We start from the raw sequence: 19,720 nt of genomic DNA on the forward strand, positions 1-19,720 counted from the left end.
TAATACCCTTAGTTGTTAATATTGCTTCTCCTATATAGAGAATATGCAAAGTATAAGCAGAGTGGATCTTATGGGAAATGGTGTCAGGTTTAGAATAAGCTGATTTAAAGCATTCTGCATCCAAAATGAGACAGAGTTTAGATTCTAATGTACTTTGATTTTGTCAATACCTCAGTATTCTTTATTCCTTCCTCCCCCTCCCACTGATCCTAAGGGATTAGAATACTCACAGAGCCCCTCTAGACCAGGTTTTCTCAACCTTGGCACCACTGACATTTCGAACCAAATAATTTTTTATTATAGGGGGTACCCTGTGTATAGGATGTGCAGCAGCATTCCCATTAGCAATCCCCAAGGTGTCACAAGCAAAAATATTTCCAGACATTGCTAAATGTCCCCTGGGTGAGATACTGCTCTAACTCAAGTTCCTAAATGAAACCAATTTTGCTTTTCATGTCTCCCTTGAATTTACTTAACCTTTCCTCCCAACTAATTCAGCTCCAGTCCTATGCAGTGATTTAGTGGTAAAGAATGTGGCCTTTGAAGTTTGATAGACCTAAATTTGAATTCTGACTGCCACTTACTAGTCGTGTGACTTTGAGTGCCATAGTTAATCTCTTTAACCCCATTTCCTCCTCTTTAGGAGTGGAAATAATAACATGTCTTTCACAGAGATGTTGTGAGGATTCACTGTGGTGGCGTACAGAGAACCCCTGACACACAACATGCACTAAGTGGTAGAGATTATTATAAATATTAATACTGTACCCTTGCTGTCCCTTGCGAGTGGTCAGCCATGTGCACACGTATGCATGCTCACACACACACACACACACACACACACACACACACAGCTCCTACACTATTTCTCCCTTTCAAAGAAATTTCATAGCATCAAAACTTCAGTACTCTCGAACTTCAGATGGCTAGGTTTGTGGTAAAGCATTTGTAATTCCCTGATGGAAGGTAGCAATATCCTTGAAAGCTCCAGCAGAGCAGGGCATCATGTGGCTGGAAGTAGTAATTTGGGGAGGACTGGAAACAAGGTCAAGTTCCAGGCTTCCTGGTCTCATTGCTAAGAAATGGAATTGAATTCCTAGACAGTGCTTTGGTGGAAAATTTGAAAATGGTGTCCCTCTTTTTCTATTACTTCTTGTAGTAATTCTAGTTATACTTAATAGGGATTTTATTCCTTCCCTGACTCTTACCTGAATCATGCAAGTATCTCATGGTTGTTGTCTAGATTGTAGAATTGCTGCACAGATGAAATGAGCAAATGTGTGTGTGACATTTGCACAAAGCCAGGAATATGGTATGTGCTCAGAATGTAAGAACTGCCATGGCTGTTGCTCTAGTGCTGTGAGGTAGTGTATAATACAGTTGAAGCAGGATGGTTAGGAGAGCTATGGAGGCTTTTCCTCTACCCTGTTTTATAGCTGAAAGGTACAAATAGTATAGACTACTCCACAGGCCATGCAGCCCTCTTTGGGGCACTGAGAGAGGTGGTGTTTCCTGTCTAGTGGGTAATTGTGAGGTGAGCAAGCCATAGGAAATCCCTGGGCCTGTATAAGACTAATGATTACAAATGGTAATAAATAGAATTGAATAATACATGAAGAACAGACCCAAAGTCATTTCAATAAAAAGACACCTTGGGTTAGTTCTGCTTCCCTGTGCTTTGGAACTGCCTTTATTATATAATGTTTGCTGAACCAAACCCTTCTGGATTTTTCCCTTGGGGGGATGAGGATGTTGCTTCCTGGGGAAGAGGACTGGCTGAGTCTTTTAGTCTGTAAAGCAGAGAGTTGACCCCATTGGCTTGACCTCTGGGGTGGGGGTGGGGGATGTCTTGCAGGTCATGAAGACATATCACATGTACAATGCCGACAGCATCAGTGCTCAGAGCAAACTAAAGGAGGCCGAGAAGCAAGAGGAGAAGCAAATTGGTAAATCTGTGAAGCAGGAGGACCGGCAGACCCCACGCTCCCCTGACTCCACCGCCAATGTCCGCATTGAAGAGAAACATGTCCGGAGGAGCTCAGTGAAGAAGATTGAGAAGATGAAAGAGAAGGTATGTATGCTGTAACAGCTGTACAGGCAGGGAAGAATGTTCTGGAAGGCAGGACTGATAAAAATTTTCCAGTAGGGAAAGAAGAGCAGAACACAGAAACTCTGGGTTCCTTTACCTCTGTCCTGGCAGGAATCCTAGGTATTGAAGGATGCATGTCAACTCCAAGTTTTCAACCTCCAGAATATAGACAAGAAACAGTAGTCACCCTTCTCTGCTCATTTTCTAAATTGAGCAAAGTATCTTGCTGCCTCAGGAAGTGGGGGGAGACTGAGGACCTTGGGTTCACCTTTAGGCGTCAGGTGTTCAGAGGCTGGGGTAAGTGACACCTCCTCCAGGTTGGCAGTGCAAGGATGGAGAATGATATTTGAAGATAGACTCAAAGTGGGGCACGCATTTAAAGTAGGGAGCCTCATTAACCTCTGCTGAGTTGATCTACATTATGCCCTTGAATCTCATTAAGCAGAATTAGAACCGAATTTAAAGCAGATGCGCATAGGGAGTAGCAGCACAGTTGTGGTTCTTGAATGTACTGTACTTTCATCTCCCAGAGAACAGTCTCCCCTTTAAAAAAAAAAAAAAAAAGTAAAATTTAACTTCTGTTTCCTTTTCAGCGCCAAGCCAAGTACACCGAGAATAAATTGAAGGCCATTAAAGCCCGGAATGAATACTTACTGGCTTTGGAGGCAACCAATGCATCTGTCTTCAAGTACTACATCCACGACCTGTCTGATCTTATTGATGTAAGTGCTTAAAGCTGGGGGGGCCTATGGGCTCCTCTACCCTGGCTTCAGAATCCTTGTCACACATTCCCCAATTCTATTGTTCGGGCATCTGGGGCATTTTGAGACAGTTACAAAAAGATGATAGCCATGAGATTGGAGATTAGGAGATTGCCAGGTTCCAAGTTCTGGGTGACGCATTTTGTTTGTTTCATTCACTTCTCACTACAGTCCCTGGAGGAAGACATTATTATCTCTAGTTTTATTGATTAACATTCAGAGAGTTTAGATGACTTACCCAGAGCTACTAAGTGACAGAAGTAACCTGGTGTTAGATGTCAGGTGTTCAGAGGCTGGGGTAAGTGACACCTCCTCCAGGTTGGCAGTGCAAGGAGGAAAATGATATTTGAAGATAGACTCAAAGTGGGGCACGCGTTTAAAGTAGGGAGCCTCGTAATCCCAGAAGTTCAGGAGGCTGAGGCAGGAAGATCACAAGTCCAAGGCCAGCCTCAGCAACTTCGTGAGATCCTAAGCAACTTGGTGAGAGCCTGTCTCAAAATAAAAATGGCTCAGGATGTAGCACAGTAGTAAAACACCCCCTGGGTTCAATCCCAAGTACCAAAAAAAAAAAAAAAAAAAAAGTGACAGAGGCAAAATTTGCACCTAAATCTTACTAAATCAAGATCCATGACCACAGCACTCTTTGGGCTGCTAGGAAATACTCAGCAACTTGTATGTCTGGTATTATCTCCTTTGATTATCACAACACCGTATGGATAAGTAATGCTGTCTCCAGTTTGTAGTTGAGGAAACTAGTGGTCCAGAGGGTTAAGAGACTTACCTACCCAAGGTTACAGATTTGCAGTGTACGACAAATTATGTTCCTATCAGGAAGTTATCCAGATGCCACTGACATCAGGACCATTCTTTTTGAGATGTGGCACACAGACAATCTAGAGAAGCAGGTTAGTAGGCACATGTGTTTTGCATGAAGTAGGCATCTCCTTTTATCTTTGGCCTTATGGGTCAGTCTTGATCTTGATCCTCCTATTGTTTTCCTCAGACCTTATAGTTGAGTCTTGTAGTCTCTACCCTTCATCTGGCCCAATTCCAGAGCCGGTCCTAGATAAAGCTACATTGGCGAACTTTTCTTACCTCTCCCTGTGGTCATCAAAGTGAAGCAATTGAAAGCAACTAGAAGCAACTGATGGAGCATCAGCCTCCCAGTCTCTAGGGCTTCAGGTGTATCCCTGTATCCTGTTTGAGGCCTGGCATTTGCTTTGGGCTCTCAGCAACAACAACTGGGTCTTGCAAGCCTCTGGCCAGACTGCAAATGCTTGCTGCCTCAGTTTCTCCACAAGCAAACCTGTCATACTGCGCAACATCATATGGGGGTCTGATCTAAGACTCACTGGTCTCTAAATAGCTGGTTCATCTTGACCTGTCGCTGAACTGTTCTGGAACTCTTCTGTGGTTTCCCACTGCTCCACCCTGCAGCAAACTAAAGAGCTGGACTAGACCATTGGTACTTAAATCTGGCCCACATCAGAGTTGCTTGGGGAACTTTTCCAAAATACAGATTCCTATTTCCCTTTGACCAGGGAGTTTTGATTTGGTAGATTTGGGGCTGTTAATGCCCTGTATGTCATTGCTTCCCTTGGGTAAGTGGAGCCTTGGTCTCTATTCAGGCACCTCTTTGTTCTCTCTGCTTGTTGATGCTAATCTGAACACTGTCTTTCAAAAGAGGTCAGAGCCCTAAACAAGATCCTCTTCTCCTCAGGGCAGCAACTCCTCACTATTGGGAAGAGGCCTGTTCTTGGCCTGAGAAAGAGAATCTGTTCTTTCTTATGCTCAATTCCCGCCATTTATCTTGCATTTGGTTAAAATATTTTTTAAGAAGAGAAGATTGTGCAGGCTGCCACACCTCTAATGCTGGTTTGCTATCTTCCCTTTCTGTTGCCCCTGGGGTCACTGTCCTACACTTTCACCAAAATTTTGACCTTAGGGGAAGACAAGGGCTACTTCTCTATCAGTCACAACCTTCTTCATCAGACATGAGCAGGTGTTTTAAAATCAGTGTAAAAAGCAAGCTATTTGGGGCCTTACTTTCATCACTTTTTTTAAGGCCTGTTAAGAACCTAACTTTACAGGATATGGTGTGAACTGCCATTAAAAAAGAGGACAGCCAGCTTCCCCAGTACTCAGCAGGGCATGGGTCTAGGGAACTGTGAGCAAGTCTAGGGTGACAGCATTCCAGGCCACAGGGTAGTACATTTGTTCTTTTTTCTTTGCTGTTGTATTTTGGTATCTGGTTTGTTTATTGTTTAAGGTTTGTTTTTTGTAGGGTGAGGACAGATTAGTTACTCTTTTTAGGAAAAGCTGATAAGGTTACTCTACTCCATAAATGTTCAGTAAATATGTGAGTGAGGCTGTGTGCCCAGCACCAGGGGTATAAATGGAATATAATAGTTTTGCCTGAGAGGTATTTATAGACTCTAGGTGTTTTACACCTTGGGTCACGATCCGTTAAGGGTGCCATAAATTCACTTTCATGTGTCTGACCTGTTTTTTTAAATGAATAGACTAGACTAGAGTCAGGAAAAAAATGTCAGGGTGCCTCACACTGTGAGGCTAGGTTTTATTTTGTGAAATTTTTATGTTAGGTGTGTATATGCATGCTTGCGTGCCCCTGGGTGTTCTGTATATATGTGGGTGATAATGTAAAATATATTTCTTCTTGTGAATTGAGGGTCAAAAGTTTGAGAGCCACTGTACTAAGATCCAGGAGGGCAGGGACTAAGACTTACTTTACCTTCATAGCCCCTAGTGCTTAATATGTAGCTAAACATGGGTATGTTCACTGAAGAAAGAATAGAATAGAAAAAAGAGGAAGAAGATGATCCGCTAAGCCAAGATTTGCTTCACTTTTTGTGCCTTTAATACTCATTTAGTGTGTCATTTGCATATGATGACTGAATTTGTTAGTTTCAAGAGTTCTGACAAATTTATACATTCTTATAATCTACATCTCTATCAAGATCTAGAATAAGTAGCTGATGAAAGATATACTCCTGTCACCTCAGAAAATTCCTCTTGTCTCTTCCCAGTTTCACCCTATGGCAACCACTATTGTAACTTCATTCATTACAAGTTAGTGTTGCCTGTTGTAGAATTTCACAAAGATGGGCATATACAGTATATAATTTTTTGTATATGGCTTCTTTTGCCCAGCTTTTTTTGAGCTCCATCCATGTTGTTTGTATGTATTTGTTTTTCTTGCTGACCTATAATGAAAAGGGCCAAATGTGTGCTTTGGCAACAGACCAACAGAGCAGGAGTGAGCAAGGAACCTGGGTATGTTGGCATCTTGATCTTGACAGTATCCAGAACTTGCTTGAAGACATGGGATGATTCTTATTGCGGTCCATTGCCATCTGTGTTATGTATACCATTCTGCCTTCTTTCTAGGAGTTTGAAGCTTGTATTTAAGGCAAAGAGAAGTGAAAAGAAGTTATTTTAGTCAATGCCATTACACTAACACGAGGACTAGCCTCCAACTTCTTTTTATAGTATAGTGTAAGATTTAAATTCAGACTAGAGGAGTCCATGTGAGACACACACCAGGAAAACCTTGACTTCAGGCCCAAAAGACATTCTGAGCTCACTTGATAGCATCTAAGAACTGGAGGCACCTTGGAATGTCACTTACTTCCCCTATACTGGTTCTCTGGTTCTCTCAGTCAGCCTAGGAGCAGATGGGTGAATGAAGAACACAGCATTGTCCTCAAACTTAGCCTGAATATTGTGAGGGCCAGGCAACTGGACAGAGGGTCCATGACACATGTACACCCAAGTTGGACATGAAGGAACTTGGCTTTCCCAGTAGGAAATTTTATTAAGAGTAGTGACTGTTTTTCTCTGTATGAACTTTTTATTTACTAGGTCCTTTCTAGGGTCTTTGAGACTATCAGCTGGTAAAGGATTAGTAAGCTATTGACTCCAGTTATCATACATCTGGGTGGGCTGTCATTAAATTCTTTATAAATTTGATTTCCCCTGAGAGGGTTTTCATCAAACATTTATATAACCCAGAAATAGCCAGGGGAGCCCAGTGTGGCCACAGAACTCATCAGAAGCCATGGAAAACATGCTTTGTCCCCAGTGTGAACAAAATAACTTGCTGCCTCTATGCACTGGGATTCTCCTGGGAGTACAATGAGATATTCAAACCTCATTTACCTAACCTTGACCAGATATTGCTTCTTTGCTAAAGGCTCAGTTTCTGGCTGTTGCCCCTGAAGACATATAGAGGGCCAAAGCTCTGAAAACCTATTCTAAATAGCCCAGGTTAGCTGGAGGTGCGGACTCACAAATGTGCCCTCTGGCTCCCACTCATTTGCACAGAGAACCTACTGGATGGTCATATAAATAGAGTCAGTGCTGCAGCCCAGGAGGCTGCTGCTTCCCTCAGACCCTGTACAGTAAGCAACAAAACCACCCACTTAACTTGGGCCAGTATTCAGACTATTTCCCAAGAAGCCAGAAATTGTTCTTGTGGTATCAATCAGATTGATAACTAAATATCAAAAGCCTACTGTGAGGGCTGGGGATGTGGCTCAAGCGGTAGCGCGCTCGCCTGGCATGCGTGCGGCCCGGGTTCGATCCTCAGCACCACATACAAACAAAGATGTTGTGTCCGCCAAATACTAAAAAAATAAATATTTAAAAAAAAAAACCAAAAGCCTACTGTGAGCAAGGCCTACTGTGTGGGAGGGTAATAAACAAGGGTAAGATACCAGCCAAGTCTTCAAGAAACATACAATGTATTTGGGGTGGTCGGAAATGGCAAGACACAGAATAAGGGCAAGTATTCTGTATCATGTGAGGGCTCATCAGCAGAGTTCCAAGTAGATATCCGGGCAGTGTTGGCCAGGGATGCAGGGCTGGTTGGTTTCCCAGAGGCTGGGAATTTGATTCAGATCTTGAAGAGTGGGTACAATTCTAGCAGGTGAGAAGAGTGGGAAACATCTCTGGAAGAGAAAAGGCTAGGAGCTGCAGGGCAGAGGTCAGTGGATTTAGGGATACGATGATTGGTGTTATATGCAGTACCAGATATATGTAAATGTATTGCCTGTTATCAGCTGGACTTATCCTCATTCAAGGCTCAGAGGGATTAAGTAGTTTGTTTATGGTCACACAGCTGGTTGGAGGCCTATGCTTCTCCAACACTATCTTAAACAGAGAGTATGTCATTGGATTAGACCAGAAGAGCTGAAGGAGAAAAGTGAGGGGAATAATGTCAGGTGGGCAGACTGCAGACACATTATAATTTGTTCTGCCTGTTTGACCTTGCTTAAATTATTTAACCTGTCAATCTCAGCTTCCTCATCTGGAAAACTAAGAAAATACCGACCTCATGGGGGGTAATTGTGAAGATTTGGATGTAGAATGTAGTAAACATCCTTAGTGAAGAGAAGAATTTCTTTACATTTCTAAACTAAGGAAGGTGGATTTTTACTTTAGAAAAAAATAAATAGTTCTTTAACGGGGGCATAATAAAAGTCACATTTTAGGACAGTGAAGCAGACAGCACTGGTGTAAGATAAAGGTATTTTTAGGACAGAGACAGTGAGAATAGAGAGGAAAGGGGAGTTTCTAAAAATACATAAAGGTTTCTGAAGGGCACCCTGCCTCCCCCTAATTTTCCTTCCAACCCCCGCCCTACGCTGTGGGCAGTTACCTGTCACTAGACTTACCAGCATCAGGGGCTAGCGAGAGCTCCTCAGGAAGGGTTTAAGGTTCAAGGGCAGCCTGGCTAGTTCAGCAGCATCTCCCAGAGGAGGAAGAGCCCCCTGCACGTGCAGCCTCCCAATCAGCCGCTTTTGTCTAGCTTTCATTTGCTTCTCCCTCCCATCCGAATTTAATGTCTTTCCATCCTCTGGCTCTAGTTAAGCTGTGACTGCCATTATTCTGCTGAAGCCAGGCACCTGCCAGAGCCTGTTGGCACTGAACCCAGAGCCCAGCCCAACGGGTGCTCCATTGCTGAGCATCTTGTCAGATGCCTGGAAGGAGGAGGCATGTCATGTGCTTTTTCTTCCCCAGTAGTGGCTGTTCCCAATGTGATCATGATGAGGGGGAAAGGCTGGGGGGGAGAGTTAATTTGAAGCTTGCTTATGCGATGAAATGACAGTCACACAGATGGCCTTCTCTATCCATGGATTCTTCTCTGACGTTTCTTCTCAGGTCTGGGCCTCAAAGCTGCTTAAGCAATAGAGAGGATAAAGGCTAGCCAAAGAATTTGGATCTCTGGGTCCTTTTGGAGGGGTGGGGAATATTATCACAGAGTTTCAGAATGCTGTTGCTGAAAAGGGCCTTGGGGATTGCCTTTAATCCAAGGTTTTCAGACTTTTTCTCTACCAGAAGAATTCTTTCTTCAAACCAGACCTTATATAGAATCTCAAAAATATATTAAGTAGAAAAATGAACAACCACATGAGCCACCATGGATTGTACTTCCCCTTTTCACAGGCAGCCTGAGCAAGCTGGCATAGAACTTGAGAGCTCTGGTCTACAGTTTCAAAACCACTGGCTTTGTCAAATCAGTTCATTTTCTATCAAGGAAACAGGTTCAGGGTTTCTAAGGTTGCTTGACTCTGCTTCAGTGTTGGGTGTTTTATACAGTTGCCTCTTTCATACTATTTCCTCTTGTACATTTTTGGTGTAGCAAATCAGAATCCATTGTGTGATATGAATATCCCCAGTAACACCTACGTTTGGAACTATTTAGTTTAGTTTTGTTTTGTTTTTGATACCTGGGATTGAAATCAGGGACACTTAACCACTGAGCCACATCCCCAGCCCTTTTTTGTATTTTATTTAGAGACAGAGTCTCACTGAGCTGCTTAGCACCTTGCTTTTGCTGAGGCTGGCTTTGAACTCGTGATTCAGGAGAATCCCAGCCTCCTGAGCTGCTGAGATTACAAGCCTGTACCACAGCTCCCAGCAACTGTTTAGTAGTATTATAAATGCTATTTCTGTAGGGCAGGAGCTTCAGCATAGAAAATTTACTGTGCAGTTCAGGATTGTCCTAGAACACTGGAAGCCGGTGGGTTGACAGAGTCAGCCTCCCATTCTCTTCTCCCACCTGGAGCTGAGGTTGTGTAAATTAGCTGCTATTGCAGCACTCTGGACTTTTGACCCCTGACTGCTAAAATGGCCTGATGTGCTTGGTATGTAGTGATTCAACCACAGTTATCCTCAGGGAGTGGCAGGTTATATTGTTATTATTGAATTTTGTCATAATGCAACCTCAGACAAACCTAGAAACAGAATTCTTTAACTCTTTTTTTGATACCAGGCTGGGTCACTTAACCACTGAGCCACATCCCCAGCCCTTTTTTATATTTTATTTGGAGACAGGGTCTTGCTGAGTTGCTTAGGGCCTCACTAAGTTACTGAGGCTGACCTTGAACTTGTGATCCTCCTGCCCCAGTCTCCAGAGCTACTGGGATTATAAGCATGCACCTCTGCACCCAGCAGAATTCTTTGACTCTTAAACCTTTTCATGTTTATGGAATAGCACTGAATTAAATCATTTTATTTGGTCCTTATGGGTCCTCTTCCATCTAGCCACCTCACAGTCCTGTAAGTGTGTTTAACCATTGATCTGGAGTCAAGAACTGAGAATTCTGTCTCATGCAGATCTTGGAATTCTGAATGTCAGCCTTCTTCACTCTGCACAGCTAGGTACATTGATGTGGTCAGATCTGCCCTATGGACCAGCTGTCCTTTCTGTCAGGCCTTGTAGCTGTCGTGGTGTGCTCACGTGCCTTCTCCTTCCACAGCAGTGTTGTGACCTAGGCTACCATGCTAGCCTGAACCGGGCCCTGCGCACCTTCCTCTCTGCTGAATTAAATCTCGAACAGTCGAAGCATGAGGGTCTGGATGCCATCGAGAATGCAGTAGAAAACCTGGATGCCACCAGTGATAAGCAGCGCCTCATGGAGATGTACAACAATGTCTTCTGCCCCCCTATGAAGTTTGAGTTCCAGCCCCACATGGGGGACATGGTGAGGCCCTCTTCCTATTCTCACACATCTGCAGGGACTTGAATATATTGGGGTGGCTTCACTACACAGAGGCCATGTTATTCTAGGGGGAGAGAGCTTCCTGCATGGGGGTGAGGCACATTCAACTCATACAGCAAACAGCCACCGAGTGCCTGCAGCATTCTAGGCAGGCTGTTGGAGCCCTCAGGAAGCTTTTGTCTGGTGAGAGAGTTAGCTGAGGTTGGGAGAGAGAAATATGCACAGAGAGGGACATCCAAAGGGGACAGCTACTAGGCATAGTGGTATGTGTCCATAAAGCCACTTGGGAGGCTGAAGCAGGGCTTCCAAGAGTCCAGCCTGGTCAACATGATGGCACCCTGTCATTAAAAAAAAAAAATCACAAAGAATTATCTGGTACATTCTAAAAACTACTGAGAGTTTGTAGGTAAAAGGAAAGTGGGGGAAAGGGGCCCTCCAAGTGGGGTGGGTCTGGAAGAAGTGAGAGCTGAGGTAGGGCCAGGCCCTAGAGGTTTCTGTGGGAGAAGGAGGGCAGGCTTAGTATAGGAATGAAGTGATCTTGTCATTTGTCAGAGTTCTGAAGGATCTGTTCTTCTGGGTTCTAAAGATTGTGATGAAGGGTGTAGTTTTCCTTGGGTATTGAACAAAACAGCATGGGTGTTTCCAGAAAGGACAGTAGCTAAGAGGTGATCCTGAAAGCCTGAAGCTGGTTGCCAAGGCAGGGGAGCATGAATTGGGGGACTTGTTGGAGATTCTTTACCTCTATTGACTAGAACAAGAAGGGTATAAAGTGAGAGGAAAGAGAAGTTCTTGGTTTTAGTTGCTCTGAATCTTTGGTTCTCCTTTTGGTGTTTGTGCATCTAAATCAGAGTAAACCTCCTTCCTGAAGTTGGGAGTCACCATTTCAACTACAAATCAGAAGGAGGGTGTATAGGCTTCCATGACAGAAAGGGTCAGGATGGACCTTCAGGCATGGTTGGATTTAAGAGCAGGAACTTTACACAGCTCAATTTTTTTTATTTTTTTGTCTGCTTACTTCCATTCTCAGGATCTTACCTGGTGGCAAGGTGACTGTATTCCCAGCTTCATCTCCCTATAGGTTAGAATCCAAAGGATGAGGATCTGCCTCCCTCCTCAAAATCCCCACAGAGGTCTTTCTGTGTCCATTGGCTTTGATTGGGTGATGTGTTTATCCCTGAGCCAGTCACTGTGGCTGGGTATCAGTTGACTTCCTGGCTTATGCCTGGGTCACATGCTTCATCCAAAGAACTTGGCTTGAGTTGTAGAGTAGGAGGTTCTCCTTAAGGACAGTCAGACCAAAGTTATCAAAAGAAGGAGGCGCGGATGCTAGGGGAACAAAAAACAGCAATGTGCTCTTGCCAGGTGTAGTGCTTCCTTTAGGATTAGCATCCAGACTCTTTAGAAAGCCCTTCTCCAGAATGACAACTGTAGCTGTGTAACCAAAAGATTTGCTGTCATCAATAGGCCACTATAGAGAGTGGGACATTTCTGTCCTAAAGACAAAAGTGTGGAAAGGATTTCTTTCCTCTCCTTCTTGGGAAAAACCAAACCACTTACAGAGTATTTCCATTGCTGTGGCTTAGGAGATGTCAGCGTCTGAATAGATGGGGAATGAGACACCGCATGTGCAGTTAGAGTTGGGGGAAGGGTGTCACCAACCCCCCAGAAGCCCCATTCCTCACCTGCCCTGGCTCCTGGTCAAATTTGCCTTCTAAGCCCCTTCCCCAGCTGCCTCTGGGATTCCTTCCCAAGCTTCAGTTTTACTTGGGGACCAGCTGAGCAGAGGGATGCATTTCCTGGTGTTGACTGTGTTGTCTTCTGAGCCAAACAGCTTGTCTCCATAAAGGGGGAATCCAGATGCTGGGTACTCAGGCTCCCTCCTCGCCCTGTCAGAGCCACATTTCCATTCTCCAGAGCACAGCTGGAATGCATTACCTTGCACCCTGGTAGGAGATTCCTGCCAAAGCATGCATCAGCAGCTCTGCTGCGTCTTAAAGGAACAGACTTGGAGGTGGATTTTCCTCCATGACGTCTCCCTGCCAGGTCTGGGTTACTTTAAAAATCAATACCTCATCCTTCTGCCTGGGTGCTCTTTTTATGTCATATAGCTAGCTGATCAATAGCTAAGCCAGGCAGGGGTCAAGGCCAGACCTAGAGCTTACAAGGTTCTACATTCTAGCCTAGCCTTCCTAAAATGGAAAATAAAAAGAGTTGAGAGAGAAAGTCGTTCTTGGTCCCTGAGGCTAGTCTGTCCTCATCAGTGTGGGTTGTCTGTAGACAGTGGAGGCAGCATGAGGAGCTGCCTGGAAGTCCTTGAACTAGGGCCAGAGTTCGGGTGGCATTTTGACCAGAAGCCCTGAAATTGACCAAGGCCCCACACTGACTGGTGTTATGGGGCCCTCAGCACATGAATGGATGCCAAGCATTCTCAGATGCACTAGGCGGCAATGCCTGTCTCTACTTTTGGTGCCCCCAGAGGCTTGTGGGGCTCTGAATGCCTGACTGGTGACATCAGGCAGCCAGAGAGTTTCACTCTTGGCACTAACTCTTTCTGGCCACCAAGCTCTCTCCATTGTGTCTACTTATCCAAGAGCCAGAATGAAGTCAGCTCTCTTCAGATCTGAGAACTGGCTTGGGTCAGCCTGTCAGCCCAGAGAAGAGGTCAAAGCAGTTGAGAGCTTAAAAGCCAATGGATGAAAAGGTCAAGTCCCAGCCCCCTCCATTTGAAGGGAGGTTTTGTCTTTCAAGCAAGAGAACTGTCTGTGAGCATATGAATGTGCCCACTCGATGCTGAGGAAGGAGCCAGTTTTATCTAGATGGCTCTCTTCAGACAAGAACTAAAGGACACATGGTAGCAAGATGACAGGAGCTGCCTGCACATGGGTCCTGCCTTCTGCTCTTCTTCAGTCATCTTAGGGACTGTGGGTGACATCATGCCACAGTCACACCCCCATCAAGAAGGACCATAGATTGGCAGTCCCTTCACATAGGAGAAAGCTTCCTTGGGGGAAGGGCAAGTTGCAGAAGATCCTCTCCCACACAGATCTAGTAAAGACCTGGGGTAAAATGATAGCTCTTTGGAAAATGTCACACTCCACCAGATTCCATGCCCTCTGGGGCCCCTAGCACAGCTTACGAACGTGTTCCCTGCTTTGCGTACTCTCTCATTGAGTCAGCCATGGAGTCGTGCATGGCCTGGATTTATAAACACATGCTGGCTGCCAAGAGCAGCAAGTTAGCCTCCTGACCCACTTCTCTCCTGCTCTCACTCTGGTGTATGAAGCGGGAGGAGGGAAGGGCTGGAGAGGTGGCCACTTGGACCTCCAGCAGGAAATCCTCACTGTGCCAAAGCATTGTATTTCTGGAGCTGAGGCTGCCCAAGGTACTCTTTTCCAGCTTCCTCAGCCTTCCACGGATGTGGACCCTGTGTAGACCTGCTTCAGCCAAGCACCAGCCTGTGGAGGGATGCCAAGGGGAGAAACCTGGTCTTTCCAAACTGATCCCTCTCCCCATTCCTTTCATGTGCTCTTTGGTCCTAGAAGAGGTCCCCATACATTGACTTTAGATTTTATTTCCAATAGAAACTGCAAGCCTTACACCTTGAATTAGTTTTATTAGGAGTAATGAGAACTCTGGAACCACCAAAAGAACTGTGTCCTCTTCCTGACCTGGTGTGATTTTCTTCTGGCAGGCCTCCCAGCTCTGTGCCCAGCAGCCTGTTCAGAGTGAGCTGGTGCAGAGATGCCAACAGCTACAGTCCCGCTTATCCACTCTGAAGATTGAGAATGAAGAGGTAAGTTCCCCACGTAGGAGGCTCAGAGCCCCCTCTGAGGTTCTCTGTTGAATTTCTTGCTGCTGCCCAACTGGGAGCAGGTGGAAGGAGCATGCAGAGAATGTCCGTGCTGCCGCAAACATTTCCTAGCCAAATGTAGGCTTGGACTTTCCCCCTGCTACATCCTGCCCTTGAACTCCAGGAAGTTGCTCTTGCATTGCCAAAGGTTGTGCTCTATTTTGAGCTTTTGCAAAATGCTTTTTCCCCCTCTCTCCACGTTTAATCAAAATGGCACTTGGCAGCTGTGTGGACAATATTGTGTCTCTGAAACCACCCCCTCATGCCTGGCTTTTTCCAGCATTTTCAAATAAACAGAGGCCTTTGACTTTGACACTTCAAACATCTCAATCCTCTTCAGAAAGGGTGACTTTCTTCTGGGCCCAGCAGATTTTCTTTCAACAGCCAGTTCAAAAGGGCAGTTTGATCAGTGATCCATCCAGCTTTCTTTTGAGCTCACATGGCCTCTTACCTTGCATCTCAGTAAGTCTTACTTTTCCCAGTAAGATCAGGAAGGACTGCAGATGGGTCCCTTGGTTTGCAAATAGGGAAACAAATTCATCAATTTGTTGAAGCTCAGAAAACAGAACCTGAGACACTGCAGGACTCTGCCCATCAGATGTTTTAACTAGCTCTTTGTACAGTGGTGTACTTTTATTATAACAAAGAGCTAATGTTAAATTTCAAAAGTACACATTAAGTAAAAGAACTGAGTCGAGTATAAAGCACAAAGCAGGTGATGGTTTTTTAGGTCCTCACTAAAGAGGGTAGCATTCTGTGGTAGGGTCCATGTGACTTTTATCACTCTCTTAACACCGTCCAGTGGGAAGCACAGCTGTACCTTCTGTGGTATCTTGCATCCTTCCCAGCCCTCTCCTCTTTCACTTCTCCAAGCTTCTCTATCACTGGCTCTTTGCAGGCCTACCCCTCATGCATTATGTTGACCCTTATCACCACAGGTAAAGAAAACAATGGAGGCCACCCTGCAGACCATCCAGGACATTGTGACGGTCGAGGATTTTGATGTGTCTGACTGCTTCCAGTACAGCAATTCTATGGAATCTGTCAAGTCAACTGTCTCAGAAACCTTCATGAGCAAGCCTAGCATCGCTAAGAGGAGAGCCAACCAGCAAGAGACAGAGCAGTTTTATTTCACAGTAAGGAAGCTCAGTGGCCTTTATTTTTTCATTTTTTTTGTACCGGGGATTGAACTCAGGAGTACTCAACCACCGAGCCACATCCCCAGACCTATTTTGAATTTTATTTAGAGACAGGGTCTCACTGAGTGGCTTAGTGCCTCACTTTTGCTGAGGCTGGCTTTGAACTTGTGATCCTCTTGCTTCAGCCTCCCGAGCTGCTAGGATTAGAGATGTGTGCCACCAAGCTCAGCTCTCAGTGGCCTGTAAAGAGCATCAGCAGGCACTGTGGCACCCTAGGGAGCTTTAGAACTCATAGAGTCCTTGTCAAATGTTGGAAAGGCAGCCTTTGAATATCCCAGATTTAAATTTGGGCATATTTAGAGACCTTCTCTGCACTTAAAGGGACAGTGTCTACAAGTTGTATATGTCTAGCAGGGACCCTCTCCCCCAAGGAAGAAGGGACATTCCCAAATATACCATCAAGATTTTTTTTTTTTTTTTTGGTATAAGGGATTGAACCCAGGGGTGCTTAACCATTGAGCCACTTCCCCAACCCTTTTTTATATTTTATTTAGAGACAGGGTCTCACTGAGTTGCTTAGGGCCTCACAAGATCCTGAGGCTGGTCTTGAACTCAAAATCCTCCTGCCTCAGCTTCCTGAGCTGCTGGGATTTCAATTATGCACCACTGTGCCCACCTACTACCAAAAATTTTTAAAGGACTTTTTTAAGCAGCTAGTAGGCTTTCATTTGAAAGCTTTCTTCTCAGCCACAGGGGATCATGTTGGTTCTTGGGAACTACATCCAAATATCCTGCCTTACAGGTACCTTGGTTTTAAAAGTCTAAGTCTCCTCCAAGTGATGTGATGACATTGTTTTGTAACATTCATTATTGGGGAATTGTTTTTCATAATTATTGCTAAAATTTAAAGGTACTGACGATATACAACATTGTTGTTTAGCAGAGCATTTCTAAAACATTGTATTTTGTTATTCATGTATCTTTAGTCTCCTTTTAGACAGATGGACCCTTTTTTTTTTTTTTTTTAAGTGGTGTTAACAGTCCTTGGAAGGTTGCTAGCTGGTTTTTGGTGCTGCTTTTTAATAATTAAGTTATTTTGAGCTTGCCAAGTAGGATTTATTGTTGCCTGGACTAAAATTTATTTCCTAATCTTCCAAAGACCAAGAAAGGAAAAATTAAGTTTGCAGATGTGAGATGAAATATAGCCAGTGAATATGCATACTGATTCCGAATGAAAGGAATTAACTTGTTTTTTAGTCAAGAAGCACAGTCTGCATGCACTAAATTGAATTTTTCCTCCAACTGGAACAATTTGTTTAATTCTCCTTTGAACATTGCCCTTTCTGCATAAGGAACACTAATAATTTGCTAATTTTTTAAAAAATCTGTTTTTTAATTAATCAAGCTCAGAATTCTTAGGGTTTTTTTTTTTTCTTGATCTTGAAAAGACTGTTGAAAGGGAGTGATTTAAGAGTATATTCTTCTAAAATAATTTCCAAAAAAGTTATACAAAGAAAAACATGTTTATTGTATGAAACTTATTTGTATGTGGTGCTGAGGATCGAACCCAGGACCTTGCACATGTAAGACAAGCCCTCTACCACTAGGCCACATCCCCAGCCCTATTGTATGAAACTTAAAAAGATGAAAATAAAAATAATCTACAATCCTATCATCTAGAAATATAATGGTGGTAGGATATATTTCCTTTTAAAGTCACTGAGTAATATACTAAAAATCTATCCAAAAAAATAATGGAATGACATTTTGGTTTAGTCAATAATTTTTGCAAAATATTTAACACATTGCCTGGATCATATTTCATCATCATTTCAGTAAATGCTGAAATTTTATTTTCAACATCATCATGTTAATTTATTATTAATCACTGCCAATTTATTCATTGATCATTTATTGTGGATTTACTGTGAGCCAGAAACTGTGCTCTAGGCTGGGAATGAGAAGAATATTAAAATGAAGAGGGGCATAATGGACTTGGGCATATCAAGGAGAACTTTTCATTTTTACTTTGTCTCTAAACAGTTAGAATGCATTAGTTTGAGGGGATTTTTGTTTTTGTTGTTTTTTGGGTTTCTGTGGGTTTTTTGTTGCTGTTGTTTTGGTTTTTGGTTTTTGGAGTATTTTTGGTACTGGGGATTGAACCCATGGGTGCTTAACCACTGAGCAACATTCCTAGCCCTTTTGTTTTGTTCTGTTTCTGATTTTGAGACAGGATCTCTCTAAGTTTCTTAGGACCTCTCTAAGTTGCTGAGGCGGGCTTTGAACTGGTGCTCCTCCTTGTCTCAGCCTCTGAAGCCACTGACATTACAGGTGTGTGCCATCACACCTGGCAGAATGGATTGATTTTTGTAATTAAAAATGAAATTTAAAAAAAAAATTAAATATATTTTTTATTTGTTCTAATTAGTTTTACATGATAGAAGAATGCATTTTGACACATCATACATAAATAGAGTAGAACTACTTATTCATTTTGTTGTACATGATGCAGAGTTACACAGATCTTGTAGTCATATATGCACATAGGGTAATAATGTCTGATTCATTCTACTATCATTCTTAACCCCCCTCCCCTTCCTTCACTCCCTCTGTTTAGTCCAAAATACCTCTATTCTCTTCTTCCACTATTATGAATTAGCATATGCATATCAGAGAAAACATTTGGCCTTTGGTTCTTTGGAACTGGATTATTTCACTTATAATATTTTTCAGTTCCATCCATTTACTGGAAAATGCCATAATTTTGTTCTTCTTTAAGGCTGAGTAATATTCCATTGGGTATATCTACCATAGTTTCTTTTTTTTTTCTTTAAAGAGAGAGAGAGAATTTTTTTTAATATTTATTTTTAGTTTTCGGCAGACACAACATCTTTATTTGTATGTGATGCTGAGGATTGAACCCGGGCTGCACGCATGCCAGGCGAGCGTGCTACCGCTTGAGCCACATCCCCAGCCCTACCATAGTTTCTTTATCTATTCATCCGTTGAAAGGCACTTAGGTTGGTACCATAGTTTAGCTATTGTGAATTCTGCTGCTACAAACATTGATGAGGCTGTGTCACTGTAGTATGCTGATTTTTAGTGCTTTGGGTATAAATCTAGGAGTAGGATGACTTGATCAAATGGTGGATCCATTCCAAGTTTTCTGAGGAATCTCCATACTGCTTTCCAGAGTAGTTGCACCAATTTGCAATCCTACCAACAATGTATGAGCATACCTTTTCCCCCACATCCTCGCCAATATTTATTGTTGCTTGTATTCTTGATGATTGCCATTCTGACTGGAGTCAGGTGGAATCTCAGTGTAGTTTTGATTTGCATTTCTCTAATTGCTGGAGATGTTGAACATTTGAAACTTAAGATTTTTTAAATGCATGTGTGCGTGCCCGTGTGTATAAAATGGCAACCAAGATGCATGGCACTCAGGAAGCATCACAAAAAGTGACTTTTGTGCTTAATCTTGAAGGTCAAGTGAACCAGGCAGGAGATTGTGGAGGAGAATAGTATTCTTTGAGGAAGGATCAGCATGTGTAAAAGCATAAAGTCAATCAAAAACCTGGGTCTCGGGTTCAGAGAACACCTTGACTATAATTAGGGCTGTGTTGCTGCCCCAAGCTTCGTCATCTCAGGAGCTTGTTGAGTATTCTCTGTTGGACTGTTTGGCTAATCTGTCTGAGTTGCTTAGATACAAATGCCTTAATCTTGTTATGTTGAGGAAGATTTCCATTTTTTTAAATTAAGAAAATTTGGGACATAAAATCTATTTAAGACAGTTTCTGTTAGAATTATTTTTTGGCTTAAATAAATCTGTAATATTTGTATTCAAAGTTAGT

At 43.3% G+C, this 19,720-nt stretch overlaps 1 protein-coding gene across 5 annotated transcripts in view; it reads left to right on the forward strand.

Annotated features, from left to right (window-relative positions):
- The window catches only part of Srgap2 (SLIT-ROBO Rho GTPase activating protein 2), a 249,768-nt gene that overhangs the window by 176,691 nt on the left and 53,357 nt on the right, over window positions 1-19,720 (forward strand). For 4 of the 5 annotated variants that reach the window (XM_046452154.2, XM_046452158.2, XM_046452160.2 and 1 more), the window contains 5 exons: window positions 1,856-2,071; window positions 2,683-2,811; window positions 10,635-10,859; window positions 14,569-14,670; window positions 15,666-15,863. In XM_046452154.2, the coding sequence (XP_046308110.1) occupies window positions 1,856-2,071; window positions 2,683-2,811; window positions 10,635-10,859; window positions 14,569-14,670; window positions 15,666-15,863 (870 nt within the window). The remainder of the gene's footprint in view (window positions 1-1,855; window positions 2,072-2,682; window positions 2,812-10,634; window positions 10,860-14,568; window positions 14,671-15,665; window positions 15,864-19,720) is intronic. The other variant, XM_046452157.2, reaches the window with a different exon arrangement.

This window comes from Marmota monax, unplaced genomic scaffold (genome assembly GCF_021218885.2).
Source record: "Marmota monax isolate L192 unplaced genomic scaffold, Marmota_monax_Labrador192_F-V1.1 WCK01_AAM20220418_F8-fsc00105, whole genome shotgun sequence".
Lineage (NCBI taxonomy): Eukaryota > Metazoa > Chordata > Mammalia > Rodentia > Sciuridae > Marmota > Marmota monax.